General features: G+C 41.0%; 1 protein-coding gene across 1 annotated transcript; it reads right to left on the bottom strand.

Annotated features, from left to right (window-relative positions):
• Nucleotides 1-1,336: 1,336 nt before the first annotated feature.
• Nucleotides 1,337-12,826, bottom strand: LOC128091192 (cytosolic non-specific dipeptidase). The gene is made up of 11 exons (XM_052704209.1): nt 12,746-12,826; nt 12,045-12,188; nt 9,578-9,740; nt 8,111-8,199; nt 7,019-7,219; nt 6,413-6,497; nt 5,713-5,873; nt 3,752-3,916; nt 3,099-3,240; nt 2,458-2,605; nt 1,337-2,032 (listed from the first exon to the last, which is right to left on the bottom strand). Exons 1-11 carry the CDS (start codon nt 12,803-12,805, stop codon nt 1,963-1,965), a joined length of 1,428 nt encoding a protein of 475 aa, XP_052560169.1. The 5' UTR covers nt 12,806-12,826; the 3' UTR covers nt 1,337-1,962.
• Between the last annotated feature and the right edge of the window lie 2,167 nt (nt 12,827-14,993).

Below are 14,993 nucleotides of genomic sequence, written 5' to 3' on the forward strand. Positions count from 1 at the left end.
AACATACCCAATGCTGTTTTGGACAATTTTCACTGCTCTGCCATACCATGATTATTCAGGAAGTATAGGACCTTAAGCAGAATCTTTAGTGCAGAACTTGAGTCAACTGACTGATTCTCAATACAACAGTTAGAAATGACAACTATAAACATGCTTTCTGAACATAGTTCATGATATTATCAGTTTTCTGACCATTTAAGTAAGTTCCTTTACACACTGTGAGAAACTCATTACCCTCAGTCCATGAAGTGGATTTTAGAGTTTTTATACTTCTCAAATTAATAGGTAGAAAAGCAATATAAACTCACCCTAACCCTTTTCAGACAGTCACTCCATTTAAAGAAGTATGAGCCATCAACTCATTAACTAGGGAAGCTGCTTTAAACATACTGATTGCTTGGACATGCTGTCCTATATAACCAGTTGGTCTCCACATACAGATGACCCCTGAATACTAACACGTGCCATCTTGCACATACCAGATTTCAGCATCCCTGGGAGGTGAGAACCTCATGTTACTAGAGAAGCTTGGTACTCGCAAGTACCAAAATGGCCATATGATGCAGGTCTCAGCCTGTACCCCAGCTGCAAGTACAAGTGCAATGTTTAAACTTCCTTTTAAAAAAAAAAAAAGGGGCAGACAGAGAAGCTCTAGAATATGTATAGTGAGAACAGAAGCCTCCTTCCTGCCTCAATAGTCGTTCACAGTAAAGACTCCAGATCGCCAGCAACAATAAAAATCAGACAGATAGGGAGCTACAGTAAGTAGTAATGCCCAACAGATGCAGCAGATGCTACTTTACTCATCACTATACAGGACTTGTAGGAATGCACCATACTCTCAGGCACTTCTCAGAGCAAAGCATCATTACTTAAAATATTTGCCTATCTTAATCTGCTAATGCTTGTCTAGGAGGTCAGAAACAGTCAAATCCAATTCAGATTAGCAAACCCTTAAGAGATTTTTTTTTTTAAACTTAACTTCAGAAAGTGCTGGAACTGAGTGTTTCCAAAAGATACTTTGAAGCTCAGTGTTAGTAATTGTAATGAGTGATGCTTCTCTCCCAAATCTGCTTATAGATTTCACCCACTCACTTTCACTATCACTTGTGTGAGTGCAATGTCCTGGCTCATAGAGCCAAAAAGAAACATCCTGTTTTCTCTCAGATGGATAAGATTCTGCAACATGAGCTTCACATCAGCTAGCTGCTATAGAACTTAAAAGTACTCAGCAATAACATTGTCTCCCAGCAAGCACAGTCTGTATCCATCTGCCTCAATAGTCACAGAAACATTCCTCCCAAGTCATAACTTTACCCTCAGAAACAGAGCCAAATACTAGAGCATGATTATTTATTGTCCTTTTTAGGGAGTACAAAGGCAGCTTTACAAAGATGACCAGTAGTCATTATCACAGTGAATTTTGTTACAACCTACTGCAGTGAGAATTGAAACCTGCAGGCAGGTATAAACCATAAGACAAACTACTCTTCCAAATCCTTTAGGAAGACAGATGCCATGCTACAGCTTGAGCACACTCCAGTATAGCCCCTAATCTGTCACTGTGACTACTTCCAGAACATATATCTTTGAAGTCTTGGAAAAAGTACCTTAAACCTGGCCAACAGTTCTGCAGCTAATGTGGCTGCTGAAACAGTTGAGAGCACCCAGTTCCTCCTGCATTACAGGAAAAGTAGATGAGTATAGCAAGCCAGAACTTTGAAGTGATACAGAGAAGAAAGATGCCTTTCAGGACTACTGGACAAATAGGAAATAGTCTGTCATTTGAAGCATTTGAAGATTTTTTGTTTACAATGTTTGTTTCTTAAGTAGAACGGCATGCTTCCCTCTTCTCCAAAGTTGTGGAGTGTTGGTGGAAAAGGGGAGCCACGTAAGAATTAATAGATGCTGTTTCCTAAGAAAAGTCAGACTTCTGAATCACAAGCCAGAAGGTAAGGTGTCTTAGTTCTTCAGTTGTGAAACTTCATAGAGGTATGCACCAAGCATCTTCACTCCCTGAATGTAGTTGTACCTGTAAAGACAGCTTCCATCAGCACTACTGTAGTTTGAGCTGCTTTCCTAGCAGTTGTGCATGCTGCAGCATTAGCCCCCTGTCAACAACAGATGCTATAAGCAAAACTGTGGCAGGAAACAGACTATTCCCAACCTGCTTGCATTTCCCTTGGCAAGACAGAAATGTCACCCATGAGGTAAGACAGAGCAGCCCAGCCCTGGGCTGAACTATGAGAAGTTACTTGTTGCAAGTATGCACAGCCAGAAGCAGTAAGGACTTAACGATTCAGCTACAGACCAGTTAGCACAGCCACCCACTCAGCCATCCTCCACTAAGGATGTCTTCCCAACACTTGAAGCGCTTGATTTACCTTAGTTATTTTCATTATACACAAAAAGACCCACAGGCACAACTCAGTCTGGCACAGGGATGAATATTCTTACCTATTCAGTTTCTCATTTTGAGAGTGGGCACCATCATCTGCAGCTCCAACAGGAAGCAGCATGACATTCTTGCCTGTTGCTTCTTGGAAAGTGAGGGTAACAGGAATGCTTCCTCCCTCCCTTGTCAGATCTGGTTCAACTCCAAAAACTAGAACAAAGTGATACTCTAGTCAGTTTGAAACTGTACCTTTTCTAAAGCTTCTCTGATAGACTGCACAAGTAACAGAACTGTGGAGTTTCACCCCAGATATAGTGCTGGAGTACTGTCAATTTCATATGGTTTATGAACTTCAACAGAAATCAGGTTTACCCTTGTTATCCTACCTACAGCTAAGGATGCCAGAATGCATAAGCTTTGAGGGCTTTGATAATGTAAATTATCTGAACTACTGACATTTGCATCCTTATCTACGAGCAACACCATGCCAGACTTGTTCCATGTATTGGAATGAGCTTGATAGTAACTTTTCCTCCATCCTATACTTCAAAATTAAGGATGGCACGAGATGCTTTCTTACTCAGCAAGTCAAATGTATCACCCAAGTAAGATACCACAAATATTCCACAAACATGACCTCCACAGTATTTCTTGAGATGCTGAAACAAGAATACTTCTCAATACAAGTGGAAAACCCACTGACCTGTCTTCATGGCCCTTCTGCCAGCCATGTAGTGTGGATGATCAAAGTCTGACACCCAGGGTTTTCCACCATGGCCTAAGTATACCTTGAATTTGTTAGGGCTCTGCAGCTTCGCAAACTGTTTGCTCAGGTAATCTTTAACCTATAGGAAAAAAAAAAAGTCAAGTAGCCTTGTTTTACTGTTACATGTATGAACACTGGTGAAGACAGTATACTAAAAGCATCCTGGAGACTCGCAGGTCACAACTGCATGCAGCAATAGCTTTCATATTACTATTATCTCATATTACTATGTAACTCTGCAGTCAGAATATCTCCATCAGGCAAGTAAAAGCACTACTGTAAAACAGTCATTATGCTAAACTCTTACACTTTTGAATAGACTCTTGTGGTAGCTCAAGTGCCCCACAGTTCAATCAGCATTCAGTTCTCAACTGCATCTTCAAGTTAGCTGAGAGAAAGCAGAGACCAAGGCCACAACAGTTTAGTGTGGTACTACACTCATTCCCTCAAATACCTGAGCTGAGGGGCAGACAGGAAAGACCGTAGCAAAGAAAACAGAACTGTTTCAGAAACCAAAAACATTTTTCCTCCCAGATACAGAGAAAAGAAGCTGAGAGGCTTTTAGAGATCATTAATCCATCTCAACATACATGGTTGGTGACCTCTTCAGGAGTCATGTTTGGCACAAGTCTGATTGAGAACTTGCCAATCACTTTCCTAGGAATCACAGTCTTGGCTCCAGAGGCTGAGAAGGCTCCTTCAATTCCATGGAGAGACAAGGAAGGATATCTCCATCTATGCATAAGGATATCTCTCTGTAGAAGCAAAGGAATAAATGTAAGGTCACATCAAATTTTGACAGATGATGAGATTGACTTGGGGGAGCTCTATTAAAGACTTGCAAAGAACAGTGCTTTGCTCTCTGACATGGAGAAGTGCACCTCAACCAAGACCACTCAATTGCAAACAGAAACCAACAATTCTGTTAAGCACATTTAAATAGAAGAGATGGCTTTCAGCAACTACAGAGATTTTTCAGCAACTCTAGTTTGGCTTTCTCCTAGTTCTGCAGAACTTACTGGACATGCCCATTCTGCTTCTGAAAAGAATACAAATACATTTATAAAGATGCTCAAGTACGATAAGAAGCACACTGTAAGTTCTGGTCCCCACAGCATTAAGTCAGGCACATGTCTTCAATACCGAGTCACACACTAACAAAGATCAGAAACTTCATAAAAGCCTCACTGCTGCCAACTGAGGCACACAACATGCTCCTCCTTTAGCTGTTGACAGTACCAGCTGTATTAAACTGACTGAACTCCAAGGTCACTGACATGAGCACTACTACCTACCATCACAAGGCCATTTCAGATACACATTTCCTCCTTGTTGCCTTGGACACAGTTCAGTACACTGGACACTGTGAATTCAACACATTTGTGTCCTGGGCAGACAACTACAGTAACTCAAAGCTGAATTACACTGCAGAGGTTAGGGAGACTTAATTTTGTGGGCTTTAATGCCAGGTACAGCCTGCCTCTATTCTTGAGCAGAACTATCACTTCCCAAAACTTTCGAGCATGCAGTTCCTCACCTGGAGATTTACAAGCCTTCTCATCTCCCTTTAGCCTCAAAACATTCCTTGCGCACATTAACTTTGAATTCTCTCCATGAATTACACCAGGATTTCAGTCTAGCTAAGACAGAACAGTTTTAGTACCTTAAGTGAAGGGCACCATGCCAACTCCTTATATACAAGTTATATTTCATCCATTACTTTATAGAGAAAGACTAAACAAAGTCTGTGTGCTCTCAGTTGGTATAAACTCCTGCATGTAGAAACAACACTGAGCATATAAAATTGTTACTTACAGCTACTTCAGTTCAGTCTGAAGTCCTCTCCTGATACTACCAGGAGAAAAGACAGACCTGCATGTGTAAACTTGTCTTTTACAACACTTCCTTCAGCATGTTATGATAGATTTACATCTATAGTTCAGATTTTAAACATTAGTATACACTACTTGTACCTTGTATTTTCTGGCATTCATTTAGAGAACTCATGGGATGAAGATTTGAGAAACAAAAAGACGTGCATATACTGAACTTGAGCCTGGCCAAAGATTTCAGCAGCCGACAGAAAGGTCCTTGCTTGCTAAGACTAGGAAGATGTTCTGCATGTCAACCTTAAGATCACAGTTAAACTGTTTTCTTACCTAATGAGAAGATTCAACTACATAAGAAACTCAGTTTCAGATAACCCACTGAACTTCCTACAAAGATTCATTAAGTCAGATGCTTAGTGCAGACATAGCATTTGACTTCAGGAAACATTTCTCTTGTGCTAACTGTTCTTATCTAGCTTTAAGAGGACAGCATTAGATAGGAAAGTTCCATACAAGTTTGAAAATGCTATTTACACGTGAGTAAGGAACAACTTAGGAGCAGCCTTCATATTGCCTAGCCTGCTTGCTTTAAATACAGGATAACCTAGACTAAGTTTCCAAGTGCATGCTTTGTAGAGGAACTGCTAGTATTAAGTATGCAATGAACTGTACAGTTTGTCTGAACTTACAAGCTAACCAGGGCATGCAGGAGTACAGTATACCTTTGTATCATGCAATAGTTTTGTTGCTCCTACATCTTTCGCATATTCTTCTAGGTCAAAATCAATTTTCTCATAAATGGCCAGCTCCTCATCAGTAACAGATGCCACTGCTTCATTAATGCCTGGAATGAGGATTTTCCCTTTCTTGTCTATGAGAGAACCTGTAAACAGAAAGCACTTCAGATCAGGATTTAACCAGAAGAAATAAATGCCATTATGGGGGAACAGTTTCTGTGGGAAGTAGCAGTCAGTCTTCTGAAAATATCTGTAAGTGTAATGAAACTGCTCTCCACCTCCCAGGGTCTTTTTCACAAAACATAAAGGGCACTGATGGATTTTGCAGCTATCCAAAAACCTGTACGTTCTTGCACCTAGACATAAACCTACTGCTATGTGTTTAGCTGGCTGTTTGAAGACAGGACTGCTCAAGGAGCTCAATATAGCATCCACAGAAGAGTTTGCAGGGAAGAGCTGATTAAACTAGCACAGAAATGTACAAGGTTTTAAGAGAAGCTTGGATAGACCTTCCTCACTGTTTCTGTATCTAAGATATCACTTTATTTTACACTTATCCTGGTAAGCACAGCTCCATCGGCTCTCCATAACAAATGGAGTGTAACCAGTGCTTAGGAATGCCTCCCTGTTTTAATGGGGCTTCCTCCCACTTTAGATGCATTCACTGAAATTTGCTTTTTCTTACCCATTAAAGCAATGAGATCCGTCATGGCCTCATGTATTGAACCACCATAAACTCCAGAGTGAAGATCTTTGTCACTGCATTCTACCTGGTTAGAGATGAATTATGAGATTCAGGTTAATTTTAACATCAAAACAATGAAAATTGCATAGATTTCTATCCTAGATTTTTGTTGCATATATTTTGAGAATGCATCTGTTTTTGAAAGCTGACCATTCAGTTGTAGTGCATTTGAGCAGATATGCTTCCTATTGCTTTGTCAGTGCAATAGGAAGCTCCTATGCAAGCTCCTACTACTGACTGTCCCAATCCTGGAGACTTCAGAGGCGACTTCTTTACTCACAGAAGTATCTGGATGAAGATACATGCCATGAGATAACCTTCCAGTGAAGCTCTTGAATAGCTTAAAGTTAACCCTTCTGTCCAAATATCATATAGGATACTAAAAGGAAGTATTCAGATTATTCAGATGATTATGGTAGAACCTGTTCTATCTACCCAGTCAGTCCTATCATTTCTGAAGAAAACCTATTGGCTTGAAAAACCTGGATTTTCTAATAGAAAATTTAGCTCAATAGTACTAGCCTGGCCATGTATTTCAGAACTTACCTCTATGAAGTAGTAGCAAATACCCCTCAAGCCATAGGTGATACAAGGTTTATTCTTGCCTAGCCAGTAGTTGTCAGAAATGCAAATGTAATCCACATCTTTGAAGAAAGCATCACGCTGAGCAAAAATCAGTTCATCAAGGCCTTCTGACCCTGATTCCTCCATACCCTCTAGGCAGAACTTAATATTTACTGGAAATTCCTTTGAAAATGAACAAGAACAGATTAAGTATAGGAAAACATTCAATTCCTTCAGTGACCAGTAATTTTACATCTATCACATAACTAAAAAGTACAAGGGTAGCTTAGATCTACAGAGGCTGAATACATTAATTATATTCAAAGTCTGTTTTACAAAGTACAGATGCACTTAAATCAAAGGCACTTGTGCTACCTTTCATTTGATGGAATCCAAACTCTTCATCAAAGTTTTAACTAAGCACTAGACCAACTGGTTCCTAATCCTCTTAACTGTGGAAAAGCAACAGAACAGCTGCCAGAGGTAAATCACAGGACTAGAAAAATTAGTTAAGCGTAAAAATTGCCTGCTACAGGACAAGTCAGAGCTACCTTGTCTGAGCAGCCTACCATATTCTAGAAGCACTAGAGAATTGCTAGCTCATTTCCCAGTAATAATCAGTCTTACAAGATAGCTCAAGATAACTACTTTATTTCTGATTGCACTTTTTCTTTCACAGAAACAGGAAAGCTCCCAAGTTCGTGATACCATGTTAATCTTTTCTTAGAATTCAGTGGCAGTGAGACATTAAGCTTTGCTGAAGGCCAGGCTAATTTGACATGCCTTCATGCAAGTCAATTATTACTCCTACTCCAGATGACTTCATATATATTTTCCTTCCTACGTATTTCTTTAAAGCAAAAATGTTTTTAAGTGCAACCCAAGCCATCTACAAAACCAACTGGTCAGCAAGTCAATTCAGTTCTACCAGGAAGTTAGGAAATTTACAGAACTGTTGCATCATTCCTTCAATCAGCTGAACAAACAGGTCTCAGAAAGGCTTGTGGCTTGGCTAACATTTATTGCTAGACTCAGCTGTATGCAAAAACAACAGAATACATACTGGGCACACACCTGATTAGTTTTCTGATAAGCCTCCAAGGCATTCAGCCAGGCAAGCACTGGACCTTTGTCATCTGTTGATCCTCTCCCATACAGCTTTCCTGCAGAAATCAGGAAAATTAACCAGAACAGAGAAAATTAGAATGAAGTTTGTCATCTCTTAATTGTAGAAGAAAATATCTTTCTGGATAAGCCTTTTAGTGCCACTTACACTAACTTTCCTATGAGATCCTTCTGAAATAGCAGTTTTATTATCCTACTTCATACACTCATGCAGTGGGGTAGGTACTGCAGTAGTTAATTCACCTTCAGAGCTACCCCACCTCTTCCATGAGCTACTACCTGGGTAGAACAAAAAAACCTAGAAGAGATGCAACTGCCTTGGACTAATTCATTTCCATACCCTTTCCATTAATACCATTTTCTACAATTACATCAGTAAACATAGAAACAATCCATCTCCTTTTAATAGAAACTTAACCAGCATTGATTCAATAATTCTTTATTTGAAGAATAAGACTTCAATAGCGACCAGTTTCCTGAATACCAGAAAACTAGTCAGAGAAGTTCTACTGGCAATAGAAAGTCCCAGGAAGCAGCAGTGGGATCAGAGGCAGATATTGTTGCAACACTCCTAAGTACTGGCTACAACCCCTAAGCTGTAAAACCACAGCACCAGACCATACCAGAGGCTGCAAGGTAAGGAGCCATTGGGGAATACAACACCTACACTGCCAGGCTGCACAGAGATAAGCCACTGCCTGAGGCAAGTCTAGCTTTTACTATGGGATAACAATCTAATCTTTTAATTTTGATTCTGCTACCTATGACCTAGTGCCCTGCTATAAATACCAGTTACCACAAACACTTCTTGGCAATGATTAATGCTTATGCAATACAAGAAATTTTTTTTTCAGGTTTTACTTTCCGCTTGGCTACAGGAAACATGTTGTTTAAACATAACTTACTGCATGATTTTTTTCACCCCCATTACTGGAGATGAACTCTTCTCTGGGTACTGGCTCTCTCAAAAAGCTTGTGTACTCACTGGAGCACAGTACACAAAGCAAACCATGCAGGTTGCTGTATCGCTCCTCTCTCTCCAGAAGTACAGAAGTAGTGTTGAGATACTGCCCCCTGCAGTGGTTCAAAATCTCAGTCTGGCATGACCTGTCAGGCTGCAAGTTCTGAAAGGTACAAAACTAGCACACAGAAGGTTTCTGACAAGTTGTTTTGTTTTTAACCATTGAGGGCAACAGTTATAACTTCATTGTAGTTACAGAGGAGAGCATGTAGGTACAACTTAAAAACCAGAAAAACTAAGAGCAGCTGAAATTTTATATCTCTGTTGTCTACTACTTTCCCCTGCATCTTTTCAGTTACATTAAGTGTTCTCCCTTCCTATTAAGGGTATGACTCTAGAATAATTAAGGAATACCAGATAAATAAAAGCTCCATTTCTGAAGTCAGTGCTCTTACCATCTCTTTCTACCAGTGTAAAGGGTTCACTGTCCCAGCCGTCTTCCAGTGCTGCTGGCTGAACATCTAGGTGCCCATACACACACACAGTCTTTTTGTGTGGATCTGAGCCAAGCTTTCCCAGAATAATTGGAGGTAGAGGGATCTCTGATCCATCAGGCAGCTAAAAAAGGTGGCAGGAGTTTTTTTTTTTTAAACACAATATAGAATTTCAGTGACACAATTACATCACATAAATGAATGACTTTAATACTACACCTCTAATCTCATAACCTCTACAGACAGAGAAACAAAACTAAGCTACTTAACCTGACTGCAAGAAGCAGAATGTGTCTGTGAAAGCATCACAGAATCAGGTCAGAAAAGAATTCCTTACAAGTCTGAGAAAGAGTCAAAGTGTTTCCAAGCTCAGAAATGTTAAACACTCCTACATTAGATTTTAGCAGAGCAAGCTATCTGCATGCCAAACTGCCATATCTAATGCTTACCTCAGCATCAGTACTGAACTCCATTCAGAGTATTCTGCACTGCTTGTCATTGCACTTTCATCCTGTCCAGAGTACAGATCTCATGACAGTGATTTCCTGACACTGAAATCACCAAGTAAAACATGCCTATGCTCACATAAGGTCTTTCTTTAAGGCTATTTCTCCATACTAGCCTACACTTTTAAGTGAATGGCAGAGCAGTGCTGATAAAGCTAAATTTAGCCTAGTTCCTTGGAGTAACCCATAAGCAATTACCACATGCTATTCTCAGTCCGCACTTACGTCCATATTGGTGAACATATGCCTAGAAACTGTTCAGCAGATCAAAAGCAGCATCAGATATCACTTCTGGGCTCTAAGTTCAGATTTTTATCAGCTGGCTGCAAAGTCCCTGGCCAATAGCAGCTTTAAGAGATTAAAACAATATTGCAAGAAGTTACAGTAACTAGTACAAATTGCTGTACAGCAGTAAACTTCAGTTGGGTCAGGCAACTTGGCCAATTGCTTTACACTGTTCTTCATTGCTGTAGAAGCAATAGCTCTTACCTCCCAAGAAAGTAACACTAACGAACAGAGCAAGTTTGTCTCAGTGAGTTAATTGAAGTTAACTGAGTTAATTCTTCCCCTCAAGATGAGGCAAGAAGTCACATGCTGTCTTGCTGGAATCTGCAGTGCTACAAATAAGTGTATTCAAGTTGCCAGAAGCAAGAACTGCTCAGAGAATCCTCTGGTAGGCATAGATTTCACCCTTCAGACATTAGTACCAATTACAATAACCATCTTCTGAAATTCAGATGCTGCAGTACAACTCCATTTTGAATGCCACTATCACAGTGCTCATCTAAAAACTTCAGCATGGGACTCATTCTGCGTAACAGAGTGACTGGGAACTTCAAAGGAGCAGATCAACTGGATTGTTCTCTAGGATGAAATTATTCTCAGCATCACACACATTTCTCATGTGAAAAAGCAATCCAGACAGCTGAAAGTTAGGAATATGTTCATTCTCAAGCATCCATCTCTATGTGGCAAGTGATGAGAGCAATATTTTAATAAGTGTAATACCCTTCTGAAAGAATTATTATTTAGAAGACTTTCAGAAGACCTGAAACTTCAATCAGTATCATCTTTACAGTCTATGGGCCCAAGGGACAAAACCTGCCTGTTGTTAAAAATCACATTTTTCTTTGCAGATGCTCTCTTCATGTTCAATCAGTATTTAAAAAGATTTAACACACAGCCCAACATGTAACAATATGCTTAACTGATATGGACCCCAAGACTTTTCATAATAAAGGTCTTAACATGAAGCTTAAGACTGCAGAAGGACTTTACTCCATGTCTCATGAGACTGTTGCTTTTCTAGGTCACAACTCACAAGGCTCCTGTAGTGATCTAGTCCAGAAGATACTCATACACCAAGGAATTAGTAACCCATCTAAAAGCCCAAGTATCCCCAGCCCTGTGCAGCTCAGCCTTCAGGCAGACATTGCATTGTGCATATCACTTGGCTGCAAGATAAATCTGGCCAGCAGACTGCAACTTGTAGGCAGATCCCACTTGCTATAGGTGATTACAGCACCTCCATGTCCTTGTCTTTATCAGAAATCACAGCAAGTTCTCATGTGAACATCCCTTTTGTCTGACAATGAAATCAAGTGGTTTTTCAGAAATTTTCACATAGTTTAAATAAGCAAAATGGAACACCCTCACAAATAGGGTCCAAACAGCATGCTACATGCCAATGGGATACCTGCTAGATGCTGCACAGTTTGTATTCCCAGCATCTAAAAGGATATAAGATTATCTATACTACTCTTTCATTATAACTGTAGCCCTAGTAAATAACATTAAGTGATTCTTTGAAGTGTATGAAGTGTATGAGCACCTTTCTCACTGGAATTACAGAAACTAGCACTTCTGCATGCAGACATCTTACCAGCTTAAGAACTCTACTGAGAAGACAGATGCTCACATACCTTTTGTGTCCCAATATCCATAAGTTGAGCTGTGCCTCCAAGTCTCTCAATATCCTCTGCAGCAACTTGCATCATATGTTTGATTTCAGCCCTCTTCTCTGGCCATGCTGACACACTCTGGATTGCCACCCACTCAGCCAGCCGCTGCAGAAAGACAGAAAAACTACAGTTTTCACCATGCATTGGATGGAAGGCACTGTTAACACTAAAATTGACTGAAATATCAGTAAAACTTAAACTTGAGGCAAATCAGCTCCATTATCTGCACAACAGCTCCATTATCTGCACAACAGAATACTGATATCACACTCAAAACCTCTCTAAAAATCTCACTTTCCTACAGTTACACCCCACTGCCAGCCTAGCACAGTCTGCAAATAAAGGCAGACTTAAGGCTATGGTATTTTGTGCACATTATGCCTCTGGTTGCTTTTCCTCAAGCAAGCAGAACCAACTAGTATCTATCAGACCATCTTTGCTCTTTATCAAGTGAGATCAGTGAGAGCTGAACACCACATATTTCTTGTCTGGGAGTTGCTCAAACCAGTCATACCCTTTGCCTGACCCCTCTCCTTCCAGTTACCTGACTTCATTATTGGACACACTACACTGGTGTAACTCAAGCTTGAAGCTGGCCACCTTTTAACTTTCAGTATCCCATAGCTGCCTGTACTACAGCACAAATATGAAAGAAAACTTACCTTAACATAAAGGTCTTGGTGTTCATCAATGTATTTAAAGAGGGTGTCAAGCGCAGCCATCTTCTGACCAGAATGTCGTTGCTGAAAAATTGTGTGACAAAAATAATTTAGCCTCCTGAGGTGTCACTAAAGAAGGCTTTCAACTTTCAACTGCTAATGCCAGACATCAAGCCATACAGATGTAAAACTTGAGGCCATTCCCTCTTAATAAATCACAAAGTGACCAAAGCACGTTCAACTTGAACACCACTGTCTTTGCCTCTCCACAAACAAACTGTGGGAATTACAACTGAGCAGGCTGGTCTGTAGAGATGCTTCATGTACTTAACTAAAGAAACACAAGATAAGCACTACTGAAATGAAACACACTCTCTGAAGTTGTGTTTTGTTATAAGAGTTCATCTTGAGCCTTGAACATGGCTAAGTTCACTAAGTGTTTTTTTTTTCTTCAAATCTGACCTCCTCTGAGCACTGAAAGCAGGCAGTTTAACAAAGTCCTAGCCTGCCACTCAAACTTCCGAAGGAGATCAGAGTGAAGTCACAAGAACAGAAACCAGCCCCAGCAGAGCCAGGAACTAGTCCAGCACTACCACTTCCTTCTTTTTGTAGGGTTTTTTTTGGTGCCACCTGAAGCTCATATGATAAAAATCCAAGTCCTCCTCCCTTCTCAGCTCCACGTCAGAAAAAAGTGAGCTTTACAATCCAGCCTCTGAAACCAACGCACCTGGACCACAAGCAGAACTCCACATTTGCATGCTACTCTAAGCAAGCATGTTCAGCAGCACTAGCTGCTACAATTCAAGAGCTTGTTTAGTCAGCTTAACACTGAGCCCTTAGGCCTTTCTACTTCTATGTGGAAGTCACAAGACAAGTATGATAGTCATTAAAATATCTGACTGTTCTCTGGAACAGCTGACTGCTCTGCATAGCAAAATGAACACTACACCAAGCTGTCCCAGACAGTATAATGTGATATCAGCACATCCTACTATCCCAGATCTGTAAGAGACTTATAGAATGCATTTTCTGTCAGTCAGGATTGTAGTCACGCCAATCTCTGATGTCCTTTTACTCACTGGAGAAATCATGAACTGGTCCAAGCCTGAGATAACTTATAATCCTTTCAAAAGATTACACAGATACAGCCAAGTTGAAGAACTGCCTTCTACCACAGCCTGGTTTCCCTAAAGAAGCCATCATGCAGCTAAAGCACACATATGATTCACAGAATGGCCTGCATTGAAAAGGACTTCAAAGATCATCCAGTTTCAGCCCCTGCTATGTGCAGGGTCACCAACCAGCAGACCAGGCTGCCCAGAGCCACATCCAGCCTGGCCTTGAATGCCTCCAGGGATGGGGCATCCACAACCTCCTTGGGAACCTGTGCCAGTACATCACCCTCTGACTGAAAAACTTCCTCCTAGTATCTAAACTAAACCTCCCCTGTCTCAGTTTAAGACCATTACCCTTGTCCTACCACTATCCACACTTGTCAAGTCATACCCCATCCTGTTTCTATGCTCCCTTCAAGTACTGGAAGGCCACAATGAGGTCTCCCTAGAGTCTTTCTTCTCCAAGTTAAACAAGCCCAGTTCCCTCAACCTTTTTTCATAGGAGAGGTGCTCCAGCCCTCTGATCATCTTAGTGGCCCTCCTCTGGACCTGCTCCAAGAGCTCTGCATCCTTCCTGTACTGGGGAATCCAGGCCTGGATGCAGTACTGCAGCTGGGGCCTCACAAGAGCCAAGTAGAAGGGGACAATCACCTCCCTCTCCCTGCTGGCCACCCCTTTCTTAATGCAGCCCAGGATGTAATTATAGATGGCCTCCTCATCCAGCTTCTCATCTACCAGGACCCCCAAGTCCTTCTCTGCAGGACTACATTCAACAAGATCTTCCCCCAGTCTGTATAAACACCTAGAACTGCCCCAATCCAAGTGCAACACCCTGCACTCTGGCCTTGTTGAAACTCATTAGGTTCACATGGGCCCACTTCTCCAGTGACCTCTGGATGTTTTCCATCCCTCCGGTGTATCAATTGCACCATGCAGCCTGATGTCATCTGCAAACTTGCTGACAGTACACTCGACGCCACTGCCATACCATTCAGATTTAGAGAAGTCATCAAGAGCACCACCACTGCGCTCACCCTACAACATAGTGACCAGTTGCTATGGCAGAACAGCACTTCACCTTCACAGCAGGCATCGAACCAACCCTCTTCTTCTGCACACAATGAAAACGGACTGAA

Source organism: Tympanuchus pallidicinctus, unplaced genomic scaffold, assembly GCF_026119805.1.
Source record: "Tympanuchus pallidicinctus isolate F22 unplaced genomic scaffold, pur_lepc_1.0 scaffold5, whole genome shotgun sequence".
NCBI lineage: Eukaryota > Metazoa > Chordata > Aves > Galliformes > Phasianidae > Tympanuchus > Tympanuchus pallidicinctus.

Coding starts and splice junctions, on each gene's coding strand:
- LOC128091192 (XM_052704209.1), bottom strand. CDS start 12,805: ATGGCTGCGCTTGACACCCTCTTTAAATACATTGATGAACACCAAGAC. Junction 3,241..3,751: donor CTGAAGAGGTCACCAACCAT/GTATGTTGAGAT, acceptor TTTTTCCTATAG/GTTAAAGATTACCTGAGCAA. Junction 2,033..2,457: donor CAAAATGAGAAACTGAATAG/GTAAGAATATTC, acceptor CTGTCTTTACAG/GTACAACTACATTCAGGGAG.